The sequence below is a fragment of the Pelodiscus sinensis genome, chromosome 3 (genome assembly GCF_049634645.1).
Source record: "Pelodiscus sinensis isolate JC-2024 chromosome 3, ASM4963464v1, whole genome shotgun sequence".
NCBI lineage: Eukaryota > Metazoa > Chordata > Testudines > Trionychidae > Pelodiscus > Pelodiscus sinensis.
The window spans coordinates 1,982,653-1,998,971 of NC_134713.1; the positions used below are offsets into that span (position 1 = coordinate 1,982,653).

Here is a 16,319-nt window from a genome sequence, read left to right on the forward strand (position 1 = left end):
CCCTGTCCCCATCCGTCCATCACTCCCCCTGCGGTGGCTCTGTGTTACCAGCTGCCACTGCCTGGCGAATCCTTTCCGTGTCCCGAGGGGGTGGAGCATTCGCCGGTGAGCCACGCCGGTGCCGTCCCACGCAAGGGATGTTACATTTAGCTTCTTAATCAACTAATTGACTAATGGATGGAATTTCTATCGATCAGTCGATTTGTCAGTAAGCAGGGGAGCTGAAGCGGGATGAGCTCCCGGCCCCAGGAGTAACCCCGCTGCGGCCCTGCCTTGTAAATGTATGACGAGCTGGTAGACTCTTCATCCATTTAAAAGGCTGAAATGCAGCAGGGGACCCTGCGTGAGCCAGGACAGCTGATTCCCAGCTTGCACCCGCCTGCTGTGCACCAGCCTTTTAAATGCATTAAGAGTCGGCAGGCTCTTAAAAAGCAGAGGCGCAGCCGCTGGGACTGGGTGCAAGCTGGGAATTAGCTGATTCCCAGCTCGTGCCCGGTCCCTGCCACCTTCCTGCCTCCTCTGCCCCCCGCAGAGGCAGTGACGAGGAGAACCAGCTTTTCATCCGGCTTCCCCCAGCGCCAGCTCCTGCTTCCCCCTCCCCTTGCTGCCTCTGATGGAGGCAGCAAGGGAGGGGGAAGCGACTAGTCGAGGGACTAGTTGTCGATCTGCTAAGTTTACGTGTATTGGATAGTGACTAGTCGACTAGTCGCTTACATCCCTACCCCACGCTAGGGTCGTGCCCTGTCGCGCAGCCTCCTGTGCCGCAAAACAAGGATGGGCAGAGAGGCCTCTGGGCTGGCCAGCGTCAATCAACGGCACGATGGTCCAACAACGGCAGCATCCCCCCTTCTTCCCGCCAGACCGCTGGTCCCAGAGCTGACCAATGGTCCGTCTTAGCCCACATCCCAGACTGGAGCCCGTCTAGCTTGCCTTACGTCACAGTTCAGCGGACAGTTCCTAGAAGCTCGAGCCCCCTAGCAGGCAGGGCAATAATTTAACATGGCACTGGGGTTTCCAGCTAGGGACCCTGATGTCCAACCTAAACCTCCCTTGCTGCAGTTTCAGCCCATTGCTTCTTGTCCTGTGCTCAGAGGCCAAGGGGAACAATTTTTCTCCCTCCTTGTCACATCCTTTTAGGTACCTGAAAACCACTCTCATGTCCCCTCTTGGTCTTCTCCTTTCCAAACTGAACAAACCCAGTTCCTTCAGCCTCCCCTCAGAGCTCATGTTCTCTAGACCTTCCATCATTTGTGTCGCTCTTCTCTGGACCTTCTCCCGTTTCTCCACATCTTTCCTGAAATGTGGTGCCCAGAACTGGACACAAGACTCCAACTGAGGCCTAACCAGCACAGAGCAGAGTGGAAGAACGACTCCTCGTGTCTGGCTCACCACACTCCTGTTAATGCCGCCCAGAATCATGTTTGTTTCTTTTGCAGCAGTGTTCCACTGTTGACTCATATTTAGCTTGTGCTCCACTCTGACCCCTAGATCCCTTTCTGCAGGGCTCCTTCCTAGACAGTCACTTCCCATTGTGTCTATGAAGTCCGGGATGCTTCCTTTCACTGTGGCCAATGCTAGGTGCTAAGAGGGGATCATGGCACCCCCACCTCCCACCATACATCTAGCTGAGCAACACGATACCATTGGGGGAAAAGTCTCCCTGACCCACCACTTCCTGAGTGATTGAGCTTTGCTAGCTTCCATACCTCTTCTCCTGGCAGATAGGATGTGAATCTAAATGTCTCTGATCCTTTGTGGTTTTTTAACCCCCCCCCCCCAGAGATATTTCTCCATAACATCCTGCAGCGGTTAGGTCCACAGGTTAACCACATGCAGCACTCAACATACGTCCTTCCCCTCGGTTTGTGGCCTGTAATTTGACACGGTGACCCTTGCCTTAGCATGGTGGGGTGGATCAATGGGAGCGACTGACTGGCCTTCTCTGAGCCTTTCAGTGATTGCCACAGCATTACAGAGGGGTGCCACAGACCCTAGGCAAAGCCATGCTTCTCTCATCCAGCAGATGAGCCTGCCATTCTGGAGACAGAAGACCTGGACCGGAAAGCCATGCGGCTCGGAGGAGGCCTCGACCCAGACACCATCTCTTTGGCTTCGGTCACAGCCGTGACCACCAATGTGTCGAATAAGAGGTGAGAGAAGGGGCGGCGCCCATACGAGCCAGGAAGTGACAACTCGCACCCCACGGTCCTGATGCCCGTGCCACCTACGCGGAGGGGCCTGGAGAGCCGGGGCAGGCAGAGACATGGCTCTTTAAATACCTGCCTGATATTTTGCCACCTGCAGGAGGCAAAACTCGGGTTGGGGGGGGGGTTGTACCACGTGGATCCAAGGAGGGAGGTGGGAAGAGGGTCGGCTGGACAAGGCCTTGGCTGGGATGCTTTGGGGTAGGTTCTGCTTTGAGCAGAGGGTCGGACTGAACCCGGATGGCTTCCTGAGCGCTCTTCCCACCCTCCTCCTCTGGGACTCTACAAGACGCTCGATAGACACACAGCTCACCGCTTTGGGTTTTCTCCCCTTCAAAGGTCAAAGCCTGATATTAAAATGGAGCCCAGCGCAGGCCGGCCCATGGATTACCAAGTAAGTGAGGCCCCCGCCAGGCCTTTCCTGTCCTGGGGCTGGAGGCTGGGGCGGGGCGCAGACGGCCCTGCTGGGAAGAATCAAAGGGGGCAGGGGAGATCAGACACCCTGGGAACATTTGCTCCCGGCAAAGCCTTTATATTTCTAACCTGCTTAGTCTCAGCCCCGGGCGGGAAGTCGGTTGCACCCAGGCTAGAAAACGGGGCACGCCAGCTGCCAAGGGAAGGCTCATGATGCATGTGCCCCGTGTTTTCCCCAAAGAACATCAGAGCGGCCAGACTGGGTCAGAGCAAAGTCCATCCAGCCTGGGGTCCTGTCTGCCCACAGGGGCCAATGCCAGGTGCCCCGGAGGGTGTAAACTGAACAGGGAATCCTCACATCATCCCTCCCCTGACTAATAGCCATCAATGGACCTAACCTCCATGAATTTATCACGCTCTTTTTGAACCCTGGTAAAGTCCTAGCTTTCACTACATCCTCTGGCGAGGAGTTCCACAGGTTGACTGTGCACTGAGCAAAGAAAAACTTCCTTTGGTTTGTTTTAAACCTGCCGCCTGTTCATTTCATTGGGTGACCCCTAGTTCTCGTGTGATGGGAACAACTAAATCTCTTTTCCTTATTCACTTTCTCCACACCTGTCCTGGTTTTATAGACCTCTGTCCTATCCCCCCTGAGTCTCCTCTTTTCTAAGCTGAAAAGTCCCCGTCTTTTTAATCTCTCCTCCTAGGAGACCCGTTCCAAACCCCTTCCCATTTTTGCCGCCCTTTTCTGAACCGTTTCCGATGCCAAGCTAAAGAAAAGTCTCACACAGGCAGCCTGGGGAAGGGACCTTTGCTAAGGGGAGCTGAGCTAAGTGGCCAGCTCCGGCCCAGCCACTGCCCAGAGGACTGATCCTAGCCCGAATAACCTCAGGTCCATGCCAGGCCAGGGCATGAGGACATAAGGGAGAGCGGTAGCAGAGGTGACCCTGCCTGGAGCCTGCAGCAGGCTGGCACGTACCGCGGAGAAGCCACGAACGTGGCTGTCACGCGGGTGGGGGTCCGTCTCTCCTCCTCCCCAGGTGAGCATCACGGTCATCGAGGCCCGGCAGCTGGTGGGGCTGAACATGGACCCGGTGGTGTGCGTGGAAGTGGGGGAAGAGAAGAAATACACCTCCATGAAGGAGTCCACCAACTGTCCCTACTATAACGAGGTGAGCTGGCCTCTCCCCAGTGCCCTCTTCCGGCTCGGCACTGGCTGTCCCCGGCGGGTCCAGGAACAAGCTGACCGGCTTTCTCTCTAGCTGGAGAATGGCCGCCTCGTGCCTAATGGCCAGCACTTGGGATGGCATGCCCCTGGTCCTGTGCCCCGGGCAAGGTCACGCCTGAGGCTGGGAGTAGCAGAGGAGTTCACGGCCAGGTTCCAGGCCTGGGTCAGTGCCAAGGGTTCGAGTCCAAGTCAGGTGTCAGGGGACAAGTCCCAAATCAAGCGCCGGTTGAGGCCGGTGCCTGAGAAGAACTGGTCTGGCCTCTAGAGGACACGTCCGGGGCTGCTCCTTGGGTTTATATAGGACAGGGAGCCAATCAGGAGCCCGGAGGCGGGACTTCCTGTGGCCAGTCACAGCTGCGGCTGCTGGGGCGCTGTCGGGCGCCTGGTCGCTCTGCAGCCGCAGGTTCTAAACCCCACGGCGGGCCTTACAGGTGGCATCAGAGCCACGGCTCCGCACTGGAGTGAAGAAAGGCGGGTTCCCAAGCAGGGTGGGCGGGGGTACCTTGACATCAGCACCCCTCTTTTCCCTCCCCTGCCTAGCAAGCAGGAGGCTCCCGGGGGGGTGGGGAGGGCGGCAGCTCTAAGGCAAAGGGCAGGAGATGTGCAGCAGTAGGGTGAGGTGCAGCTGAAGCACTGGCACTTGCTAGCTTCCCGGCCAAACCAGGCTGGATCCCCAGCTAGAGGCTCCAAGATCTACCAGTCGATCCGGAGGTCGATCCGGATCGACTGCTTGGTGACCACTGGGGTACATCTACCCCCGGCGCTATTTCGGGAGCTATTCCCGTGTCCCGAAATAGCTATTCTGCGCCATGGCAGCGCGCCTCCGTCTTTCGAAATAACGGGCGCGCGATTCCGGCGTACCCTGGAAGCCTCGCTCCACGAGGAGTAAGGGACGTTTCGGAATAGCGCTCTATTTCGGAATGCGCGGACTGCGCCACGTCACGCCTCGAGCTTCCCTGCCCCTCACGGCTCGCCTTTCCTTTGCAGTACTTCGTCTTCGATTTCCATGTGCCCCCGGACGTCATGTTCGATAAAATCGTCAAATTGTCGGTAAGCGTGGGCGCGTGTGTGTGTGGCGGGAGGGGGGGTGGCAGTGCGCCCCATAATCCAAGGGTGAGGAAACGCAGGCCCGGGCCCCGGCTTGCCTGGATCCAGCCCCGAAAGCTCGGGGCTCCCCCCCCCCACAGGATTGGGGAGCCCACATGGGCATTCCAGCCCCCATCTCTCCCTTCCCGCCCCCCACTGCCTCACCAGGGGGCTGGCGCACACACAATGTAATAGCCTGGCCCCCTGAGGCTCTGGTGTGTGAGAGGAATGTGAGGAGTGTCTTTCTGCTTCTCAGTCTTGGTGGGTTTGTTTGTTTTCACTTCTCACTTGTGTGCGGCCCTGACTTATTTTTCTGTGGGTCAGGAGCCCCCTGACCCAAAAATGGTTCTCCTACCCCTGCTGTAAGCCCTGTACTTGTGCGGCCGCTCACATGACATTCCAGTGCCGCCCCAATGATCAGCAAGGGTGCCCGCAGCTAGGTTTTGTGTTTCTATGGGTGGTGCACATCTGCACATGCCTGGGCGCACGTAATAATTTTATTCCGCACGTGGGTGGGGAAAATAGCCGCACGTGGATGGAAAAGATCAGAGGCGACGTGGGTGTGCCACCTCTTTGCTGCCAGCTTGGAGCATTGCTGGGAAGAGCCTGTTTCACCTGCCTGTGGAAAAGTGAGGGAAGGGGCAGCTGGGGGCGCCCTTGGCAGACGCTGTACCAAGAGCGTTGCCGGTGCCTCTCACCTCTGGCCCCCAGCCCCTCGGCTAGTCCAGGGCCATTATTCCAGGCGCGGATACGCCCACGCGGGGCTCACGCGTAGACTAGAGCATCTGCTGCAGTTCCCGCCTCCGCGCCTTTCTTCCCGCCGAGTCCCCTCAGCCCCGGCCTGCTCTGCCAGTGTGGGGCCGCCCCAGGCCCCCCTCATCCGTCACCTTCCCAGAGGTGGGGGGCTGAGTCCTACCCCGTGGCCCAGCACCCCCCGCCGCTGGCTCGGCCCCCAGGCGGCCCCTCTGACTTGCCCCTGCCTGTCTCGCTGGCCAGGTGATCCACTCCAAGAACCTCCTGCGCAGCGGGACCTTGGTGGGCTCCTTCAAAATGGATGTGGGGACCGTTTACACGCAGCCCGGTACGTGGCAGCGCCGGGGGGGCGGGGCGGGGGGCTCCAGCCCTTCCCTGCTGACGGAGGGGGCGGTTTCTGAGGGGGGGCGCGAGCGAGGTGCTGACACACCGACCCCGGCCCACCGTGCGATTCCTTCGTGCCACGTGCCTGACAGGAGAAGCCGTGCGAGGGGCCTGCCCGAGAGAGGGGACCACCGGTAGCCTCCCCTATGGGGGTGTGTGCGCGTGAGTGCGTGTGCGTGTGGATTCCTGCACCCTCCCACACCCAGCCTCCTGCCCTGAGCCCCTCTTCACACCCCCTGCACCCCCCACACCCAGCCTCCTGCCCTGAGCCCCTCTTCACACTCCCTGCACCCCCCCCACACCCAGCCTCCTGCCCTGAGCCCCTCTTCACACCCCCTACACCCCCCACACCCAGCCTCCTGCCCTGAGCCCCTCTTCACACCCCCTACACCCCCCACACCCAGCCTCCTGCCCTGAGCCCCTCTTCACACCCCCTACACCCCCCCACACCCAGCCTCCTGCCCTGAGCCCCTCTTCACACCCCCTGCACCCCCCCACACCCAGCCTCCTGCCCTGAGCCCCTCTTCACACCCCCTGCACCCCCCCACACCCAGCCTCCTGCCCTGAGCCCCTCTTCACACCCCCTGCATCCCCCCACACCCAGCCTCCTGCCCTGAGCCCCTCTTCACACCCCCTGCACCCCCCCACACCCAGCCTCCTCCCCTGAGCCCCTCTTCACACCCCCTGCACCCCCCCACACCCAGCCTCCTGCCCTGAGCCCCTCTTCACACCCCCTGCACCCCCCCCACACCCAGCCTCCTGCCCTGAGCCCCTCTTCACACCCTCTGCACCCCCCCACACCCAGCCTCCTGCCCTGAGCCCCTCTTCACACCCCCTGCACCCCCCCACACCCAGCCTCCTGCCCTGAGCCCCTCTTCACACCCCCTGCACCCCCCCACACCCAGCCTCCTGCCCTGAGCCCCTCCTCACACCCCTGCACCCCCCCACACCCGGCCTCCTGCCCTGAGCCCCTCCTCACACCCCCTGCACTCCCTGCAACCCCCACACCCAGCCTCCTGCCCTGAGCCCGTCCTCACAGACCCACCCCTCACAGCCGTAGCTGAAGTAAGAAGGGCTGTTTGGAAATAACTCCCTAGTGAAGACCAGGGCTGTCTCCCTCACGCTGCTGGGCGCTGAGAGACGCACACACCGGAGACGTAGAAAAGGGCCGTGCTATTTCCTGCCCCGTACGTAGCCCCAGGGCTTTCTCGTGGTGCCTCACTTTCCCCGCCGCCCGGTTTCCAGAGCACCAGTTCTACCACAAATGGGCCATCTTGTCTGACCCCGAGGACATCACGGCCGGCCTGAAAGGGTACCTGAAGTGTGACATCGCCGTGGTGGGGAAAGGGGACAACATCAAGACGCCGCACAAAGCCAACGAGACGGACGAGGACGACATCGAGGGGTGAGGCGGGGCGGAGCCGGGCTCGCCGCTCTGGAATGGGCCGCGCCCGCGGGGTTTTGTCCTGGCACAGCCGCCTCCCGACACGTGGCGCCGCTCACGGGCCGTCCTTAGCTCCTGTGGGGCGAGATTGATGGGTTTCAGGGGCGTGGAAGAGGCTACGGGTGCAGGGCGCCAGGCCCCGGAGCGGCACGACCGGCCGTGAGCTCGGCGCCTGTTGGGAAGCGCTGTTGAGAGGTCTCAGCCTAGTGCCTGTGCCAGCAAACGTCGGCGCCAGCCGGCCATGGTGCCGGCAGCCTCAGCAGAGATGCCCAAGCCCCAGGGAGACGGCGCTCCCCTCCGGAAAAGCTCCGGAAAGCGGGGACGCTCTCCTGCCACACCCCGTGCTGGTGGCCTGGCGCTGTGGGGGCGCACGGGCGGGAGGCCTCCAGGGGGTGGGTGCCGAGCCCTGAAACTCCCTGCACCACACTTGGGAGAAAAGTCCATGAGGCTCACAGGCACTCGGCCAGTGGAACGGGCGTCACGGTGCCTGCGGCCTTCAAAGCCAAGCCCCCGGGTATGCAGCATCCACGGCAACCAGGCTAGGGGGGGACATCCCACCACAGCCCCCCGGGACTCTACTCTGCTCCCTCCCCATAGCACTGGGGCTTCAGGGGGGTGGCTGAGGGCACGGCTCTAGCTGGAAGTCGCCCCCACCTCTCTGGGGCCGGGCCGGCATTCTGGCAATTTGGCCCCAGGCGGGACGCCATTTTGGTCACGCGCCGAGGAAGCTGCGATTTGGGGGAGCAAAATGGCCTCCTCTGCCCAGTCAGACGGCTGAGGGGGAGGCCCGTGCCTTGCCCACCCAGGATTCGGCTGCCCCTTTAAGCAGCGGGTCCCCGGTCCCATCTCAGGGTGGAATAAATAGCCAGACGGGAGGCCGCTGGGATGAGAAGCCGTCCGTCCCGCAAGGCGGAGGGGCCTCCAGAGCAGAGACGTGGCCCGTCTCCGTGCTGAATCAGGGGGGTCGCCAGGGACGTAGCCATGGAACCACGTAGGCTCCGGGGGCCGTGGCCACCCGTCGACGCTCTTCTTCGGTGCGGAGGGGAAGCCCGCGACCCCCTCCAGCCTTGTCCGCCCGTCTGTCCGCCTTGCAGGAACCTGCTTCTCCCGGACGGCGTCCCTCCCGAGCGGCAGTGGGCCCGTTTCTACATCAAGATCTACCGGGCCGAGGGGCTGCCCCGTATGAACACCAGCCTCATGGCCAACGTGAAGAAGGCGCTCATCGGGGAGAACAAGGACCTGGTGGACCCCTACGTCCAGGTGCTGTTCGCAGGGCAGAAGGTAAGCGGGTTGTTTGCTGAGCCGGGAGCGAGAGGGGGGAGCGGTGATGCCCTGCGGCCCCAGCCATGGCGTGTCGAGGCCTCACCCCACCAGGCCGGGACGGAGCCAGCCCCTCCGAAAGGCAGTTCTCCCTCGGGCAAAGCTGCCGCGGTCCTCGCTCGTGCCCAGTCCTGGGAAGACCCCTCTGTGTCTGTGGGGAGGAGAGAATCCCTGTTTCCGGGCAAGGCCGTGGGTTGCCACGGGCGACGGCTGCCTGGCGGCCCGGAGCCTGGACCATCCCGCTCCCGCTCTTCCCGCCCGGCAGGGGAAGACGTCGGTGCAGAAGAGCAGCTACGAGCCCCTGTGGAACGAGCAGATCGTCTTCACGGAGATGTTCCCCCCACTGTGCAAGCGTCTCAAGGTGCAGATACGGGACTCGGACAAGGTCAACGACATGGCCATCGGGACCCACTTCATTGACCTGCGGAAGATCTCCAACGAAGGGGACAAAGGTAAACCCCGGGGGCGGGTCTTCCGCCCCGCGGGAAAGGCGCCGGGCACCAGCGCGCCGGGCGCTGTACACGCACGAGGCTCAAAGTCTGCCCCAGCCCCAAAGAACTGACCAGCTCAGCGCAAGAGGAGAGAAAACAGATGGAGGCGCGCTATTGGCCAGTGTGAGCACACGCAATGTTTCCTGCTCCACGGTGGCTGGTCTTTTCATGCACGTGCCCGGGCACACCGTGAACTCATGCGCGGGTGCAAGGGTGCACTTTCACAAGAGCTCCAAGCCACACAAGGGAGGCCATTTCCTTTGGGGGGGGCGAAGCATTTGCATGGTCCTCGCCCCTGTTCACCGTGCCGGTCTCTCTGCCGCAGGCTTCCTGCCCACCTTTGGCCCGGCCTGGGTGAACATGTACGGCTCCACCCGCAACTACACCCTGATGGACGAGCACCAGGACCTGAACGAGGGCCTGGGCGAGGGCGTCTCCTTCCGCGCCCGGCTGCTCCTCAGCCTCGCCGTCGAGATCCTGGACACCAGCAACCCTGAGATCACCAGCTCCACCGAGGTGCAGGTGGAGCAGACCACGCCGGTGGCAGACGTGAGTCCGCCCTCCCCCCTCGGCTTTCCCTAGCCAGCTCAGCGCCACGTCAGGGTGCTTCACCTCTCCGAGCCTGGTCTCTCTGACGGCCGTTCTCCCTCAAGGTGGTGCGCCTGGTGCAGTCCGGCCTCCATGCCCCTCCAGCCCTGGCCCCTCTTGGGACAGCCACGAAGAGGGAAAGTTAATGGCAGCCACGTGGTAGTTTCTGGGATCTGGAGACTGCCCATTAGACCCTTGTTTCACAAGAGAGTTTTCATGTGACAGCTGTCTGTGGCCCCTCCCGCACCCCACCTCTTGACAGGGACCGGTGACCAAGAGATGAAAGGCCCCGTATCTAAAGGAAACTTTTTGACGAACACATTTTTTAACCCCAAAAAAAAATAGATTTGGTGACCCCAAAACGTGTTGCGATTCTGTGTTGATTTCACTGACCGGCTCGTTGCGGGAGGAAAAAAACCAACCCAACCCGGCAGAGTCATTCTGAAACACGGCGTCCTTTTGTTTCCGCCCTTTCGAGACGAAACATTTCCACTTTTCCGCTCCCCACGGCCGCGGGCGGAAGAGTCTCCTTTATTTCCTTTTTTGTAAAAAGCAATAACCTTGACAAATATTCCAGATCGAAACCCAAAACCGCTGGGTGTGACACGACGCAGGGAGAGGGATGAATAATTTCAAAACGTTGCTGGTTTTGCTTGACCCCGAATGATTTTTTTTTCTTGCAAACAAACTGAGAAGTTTGCCCGTACCTCAGGAGCAATCCTAGCTTGGCATGGCCTTAGTATGTCCAGAAAGGCTCAGTTGGGTGGGCCCTGGCTTCGGTGAGTGGCTACGACGGGGCAGGGGTTATGCTCCAGCATCTCGACCCCGCTTCCTGGCTGCAGTGCCGGCTGGGCTGAGAAAATGGGGCAAGCGCTGGGGCAGGAGGCGAGCCGTGGAGCGCTGCGGTGGGTAGGTGCGCCTGTGCCCACGGCTATGCCTCTGCGGCGTGGAAGACCTAAGAGAGACTGATCCACCGTCTCTCAATGAGAGGGACGGTCCACGGACCAAGATGAAGGTCCATTAGCAGCACGGCTTGGGCGGCTACAGCCCATCCGGTGAACAAACAGGCCGCCAGTCTGCAAGGCTGTGAATCTGGCATCAGAATCGACGCTAAAGTCCGTGGAAAGCCAGCAAAGCGGCTTGCCCTGGGCACAGAGCTTGTGGGGCTGCCGGTAGGCGTGGAGGGGCCTTGTCGTTCCATCCGCCTGCCCAGCCGGGCTCTCCGGCCCTCCCGCCATGGTAACGGCCTGTCCTCGCTCCCGCAGAACTGCACTGGCAGGATGGAAGAGTTCTTCCTCTTCGGAGCCTTCCTGGAAGCCACCATGATCGACCGGAAGATCGGGGACAAGCCCATCAACTTTGAGGTCACCATCGGTTGGTATTTTTGTAACGTGGGTAGGGTTGCCAGGTGTCCCGTTTTTCGCCTGGACAGTCTGGTAATTGCATGTTCTGGGGGCGAGGGGAGGGCAATTTAAAGGCGCAGTGATCTTTTTTATTTATTTTTTTTGCTCAACAGTTTGTTCCCCCTTTTTTTCCTCAACCAATTTTTTTCCCCACCCTGTTCGGGAATTTTTGTGAAAGCATCTGGCAACCCTAGATGTGGGTTTAAATGGGTGGAGTCGATGGATTCCCGAGAGAAGGCCCATGGCCTGGAATGCAGTAACGAGGGCCAGAAGAATCCCCCCTCATCCAGGGAGCGCTTTATCTGTGCCAATGTAACCCACGCCCCTACTGGGTGCGGGGCACTGGCCCATGGAGCTTGCATTGTAGCCCTGGCTGAGAGCCAGCTGGCTTGTAGCTCAGGCTGTAGTGTTTCCTGCACAGAGGTTCCTGGTTCGGTTCCGCCTGTCAGCATGACACTTAGGGTGTGTCTAGACTACAGGGTCTTGTCGACAAAACTGTACCTGCATCCGCACTGCCTTTGAGTTATGTCGACAGAACTCAGCAGTTTTGTCGACGTATGTAAACCTTATTCTACGAGGAATAACGCTTTTTATCGACAGAGTTCTGTGGACAGAAGGCATTATTGCATCTACACTGTCCTTTGCGTCCACACTGTTATGTCGACAAAGCGGCTTGCTTTGTCGACAGAATTGGATATGGTCTAGACGCTCTTTGTCGACAGAAGCTTTGTCGACAGTATCTGTCGACAAAACTTCTGTCGACAAAACCCTGGGCTACATCTAGACTGGCCCCTTCTCTGGAAGAGGCATGCAAAGCAGGCAAGTCAAAATAGGGAAATCCGTGGGGGATTTAAATATCCCCCGCGGGATTTAAATAAACATGGCCGCCGCTTTTTTTCCGGCTTGGGGAAAAGCCGGAAAAGAGCGTCTAGACTGGCGCGATCCTTTCAAGTAGGAATAAGAGATCCTCTGGAAAAGGGCTTTATTCCGGAGGATCGCGCCAGTCTAGACGCTCTTTTCCGGCTTTTCCCCAAGCCGGAAAAAAAGCGGCGGCCATGTTTATTTAAATCCGTGGGGGATATTTAAATCCCCCACAGATTTCCCTATTCTGACTTGCCTGCTTTGCATGCCTCTTCCGGAGAAGGGGCCAGTGTAGACGTAGCCCTGTAGTCTAGACATACCCTAAGGGAAGAGTGAAAAAACTGGGCTTGTTTAGTTTGGAAAAGAGAAGGCTGAGAGGGGATATGAGAGCGGTTTCCAAGTATCTACAAGGGTGTCACAAGGAGGAGAGACACAAATTGTTCCCCTTGGCCTCTGAGGACAGGACTAGAAGCAATGGGCTTAAACCGCAGCAAGGGAGGTTTAGGTCGGACATTAGGAGACACTTCCTGCCTGTCCGGGTGGTGAAACACTGGAATAAGTTGCCAGGGGGGTTGTGGAATCTCCATCCCTGGAGATATTTCAGAGCAGGTTGGACAGACGCCGGTCAGGGATGGTGTAGACGTATGTGGCTAGCCCATGAGTGGCGAGTAATGGAGGCAGGGGAGGGGGCAGCCATGAATTTGGGGTCCCCAGAAAATTCTTCCCCCACCTATGACCCCGGGACTGGAGGAGCTGTTGTCCCCCACAGAACTTTCCTGACCCCCCAAGCCACAGCAGGGGAAGGAGTGAGCGGGAGTGTGGGAGTGTGGGGTCTTGGGGGCAAGTGGGGGTAGGGGCTGTCGCTCCAGTCTAGGCCGAGAGCTTGCTATGGCCCCCCCATGACCCCGACCGACCTTTTGCCCTTCATGCCCCTGCCAGGACCGTGGGGGGACTGGAAGAGGCGAGTGGGGGCGTGAGCTTGGCCGGGGGTGAGGCAGGGGACAAGCTACGCCCCCCCCCCCCCCACCAGGAAACATCCTTCCCGCCCTCCATCAGCAAGTCCCGCCCGGGACGGTAACGGTTTTCTTTCCCCGCCCCCCTCCCAAGGCAACTACGGGAACCAGATCGACGGCACGTCCAAGCCCAGCCTGAGGAAGAAGAAGGAGGGCGGGGACGGCGAGGAGGAGGGCTCCGAGCTGCTCCAGCACTCGAGCGAGGACGAAGCCGAAGACGATGGAGAGCTGGTCTCCGTCTCCTCGACTCAGCCAGTGAAGCCCCTGATCACTGACAGGCAAGCGGGCCAGGCTGGCCAATGGGAGAGGGTGTTGTTGAAGGTGGCGGGGGCGTGAGTCATTAGCTGGAAGGTCTAATGAGGTCTCTGGCCTCCCAGGCGTAAGCAACGAGTGGTGGGGGACATAAAGGGGTTACTGGGGGGACAGGTACCCCCCCATGTGACTTGTTCCCACCCCATGGCACGTTACCAGAGGAGAAAGAGCTCCGGTACCATCTCTTCCTTTCCCACTCTGCTGCCCCCCACCCGGCGTTTTAAGGGGGCCCGTATGCGTAACCGCCTGCAGGCAGATTCGAACCCGTGACCGTTACAGCTGTAGGGCTGGATTAAGGGCTTTGTAGGCCCTGGCATGCCCCTGACCTTAGGCCTTTAAACTAGGCGTGTAGAGAAGCTGATGCCCCAGCGCCATTACACCCAATACCGCCCACTTCAATTTTCCTCCTGGAAGTGGCGCAGCGGGTGAGCAGCTCACGGTACTTCACGCTAAAAGAAGACGGTGCGAGCGAGCAAGGCCCGTTTACCCGCCGGGGGAGCAAAGGGGAGCGAGCGGGCACAGGGGATCACTTAACCCTCTTGCCACCTTTTTGGAGGCGGAAGGATCTGGTGCCAAAAGGAAAATCCACACTGCTTGGCTACGTCTAGACTGGCAGGATTTTCCGCAAATGCTTTTAACGGAAAAGTTTTCCGTGAAAAGCATTTGCGGAAAAGAGTGTCTAGATCGGCACGGATGCTTTTCCACAAAAGCACTTTTTGAGGAAAAGCGTCCGTGCCAATCTAGACGCGGTTTTGCACAAAACAGTCCCGAGCGCCATTTTCGCCCGTGGCATTTTCGCCATCTGAGCTGTCTACACTGGCCCTTTTGCGCAAAAGCTTTGCTCAACAGGGACTTTTGCCCGAACGGGGCAGCGTAGTATTTCCGCAAGAAGCACTGATTTCTTATATGAGATCGTCAGTGCTCTTGCAGAAATTCAAGCGGCCAGTGTAGACAGCTGGCAAGTTTTTCTGCAAAAGCAGGTGCTTTTGCGGAAAAACTTGCCAGTCTAGACACAGCCCTTGTGTTTCCGCAAAAGCGGATTGGAAGAGAATATGCAAATGAAGTGCAAGAAAATGCTAATCTGTGCTGCATTTGCATTGCCTCTTCTGGCAACACCTGTCGCGTCGCCGTAGGGCAGCCGCAGTCAGAAAAGCAAACAGAATTTGGGAGTCATTTTAAAAGGGACAGAGAATGAGACAGAGAATATCTCATTGCCTCTCTATAAATCCATGGGACGCCCACAGCTTGAACACTGCTTACAGATGTGGTCTCCTCATCTCAAAAAAGATCCCTTGGCATTAGGGTTACCAAGTAGACCCTCCCCCCAAAAAAGGACACATTTGATCGTGGGCGGGCGGGGTGGACCAGCCAGGCGGGGGGCGGAGCTGGCTGGGAGGAATGGGGAGGCAGGAAGCGGAGCTGGGGGGGAGTCAGGGGCCACGAATCTGGCCGGGGTGAAGGGGGGGGCCGGGAGGAGGGGGGGCGGGAAGCAGAGCTGGGCAGGGTCAGGGGGCTGCGGGACTGGCCGGGAGGAAAGGGGAGCCGGGAGGAAGTGGGGGGAGGGAAGCAGAGCTGGGCGGGGTCAGGAGGCTGCGGGGCTGGCCGGGAGGAAAGGGGAGCCGGGAGGAAGTGGGGGGAGGGAAGCAGAGCTGGGTGGGGTCAGGGGGCTGCGGGGCTGGCCGGGAGGAAGGGGGGAGCTGGGAGGAAGTGAGGGGAGGGAAGCACAGCTGGGGAGGGTCGGGGGCCATGGGGCTGGCCGGGAGGAAGGGGGGCAGGAAGCAGAGCTAGCAGGGGCGGGGGTGCAGCAGCGCTGGCCGGGGGAGATCAGGAAGAGGAATGGGCCAGCGGGAAGCAGAGCTGGGGGGCGGTGCAGGGGGCTGGCCGGGGAAGATCGGGAGGGGAAGTGGGGGAGAATTGGCCGGCCGGGAAGGCGGAGGCGGGGTGATCAAATCGACTGGCGCGGAGTGGGACTGACCCGGGCACTTGCAGATCCCGGGGCACTGCCCGTCCTGCGCAGGGTCCTGGCATCACACGAGCGAGGAGGCTTCCCCTCCTCCTCACACTCAACCAACTGAGGGCTCCCAGCGGCAATCGCGGCCCCGCCTCCCAGCCGGGACTCCCAGCCGCTCCCCCCGCCCACGCCAGGCTTTCACCCGGTGTGCAGCCGGAAAAATCAGAAAATACCGGACATTGCATGAATTGTCTGATTTTTTTTACCGGACAGAGAGCACAAATACCAGACTGTCCGGTACAATACCGGACACCTGGCAACCCTACTTGGCCTTGGAAAAGGATCAGAGAAGGGCAACAAAAATGAGGAGGGGTTTGAAACAGGTCCCACATGCAGAGAGATGAAAGAGACTCGGACTTTTCAGCTTAGAAAAGAGGAGACAAAGGGGGAGCGATAGGATAGAGATCTATAAAATCATGACGGGTGTGGAAAAAGTGAATAAGGAAAAGTTATGGACTTGTTCCCACAATATAAGAACGAGGGGTCAGCAAATGAAATGAATACACAGCAAGTTTAAAACAAACCAAAGGAAGTTTTTCTTCATGCAGTGCACAGTTAACCTGTGGAACTCCTCGCCAGAGGATGTTGTGAAGACTAGAACTTTAACAGGGTTCAAAAATGAGCTATATAGAATCATGGTGGTTAGGTCCATCAATGGCTATTAGCCAGGCTGGGTAGGGGTGGTGTCCCTGCCTCTGTTTGTCTGGGAATGGGCGACAGGGGAGGGATCACGTGTTGATTCCCTGTTCTGTTCCCTCCCTCTGGGACACCTGGCACTGGCCCCTGTGGGACAGGTTGTCCCCCTTG

The 16,319-nt window shown here is 59.6% G+C and overlaps 1 protein-coding gene across 4 annotated transcripts in view; it reads left to right on the plus strand.

Annotated features, from left to right (window-relative positions):
- Positions 1 to 16,319, plus strand: part of OTOF (otoferlin) — a 94,219-nt gene that overhangs the window by 34,432 nt on the left and 43,468 nt on the right. For all 4 annotated transcript variants that reach the window (XM_075925974.1, XM_075925972.1, XM_075925973.1 and 1 more), the window contains 11 exons: positions 2,024 to 2,150; positions 2,544 to 2,598; positions 3,659 to 3,790; positions 4,834 to 4,896; positions 5,929 to 6,013; positions 7,315 to 7,474; positions 8,608 to 8,794; positions 9,099 to 9,285; positions 9,650 to 9,873; positions 11,178 to 11,286; positions 13,284 to 13,467. In XM_075925974.1, the coding sequence (XP_075782089.1) occupies positions 2,024 to 2,150; positions 2,544 to 2,598; positions 3,659 to 3,790; positions 4,834 to 4,896; positions 5,929 to 6,013; positions 7,315 to 7,474; positions 8,608 to 8,794; positions 9,099 to 9,285; positions 9,650 to 9,873; positions 11,178 to 11,286; positions 13,284 to 13,467 (1,513 nt within the window). The remainder of the gene's footprint in view (positions 1 to 2,023; positions 2,151 to 2,543; positions 2,599 to 3,658; positions 3,791 to 4,833; positions 4,897 to 5,928; positions 6,014 to 7,314; positions 7,475 to 8,607; positions 8,795 to 9,098; positions 9,286 to 9,649; positions 9,874 to 11,177; positions 11,287 to 13,283; positions 13,468 to 16,319) is intronic.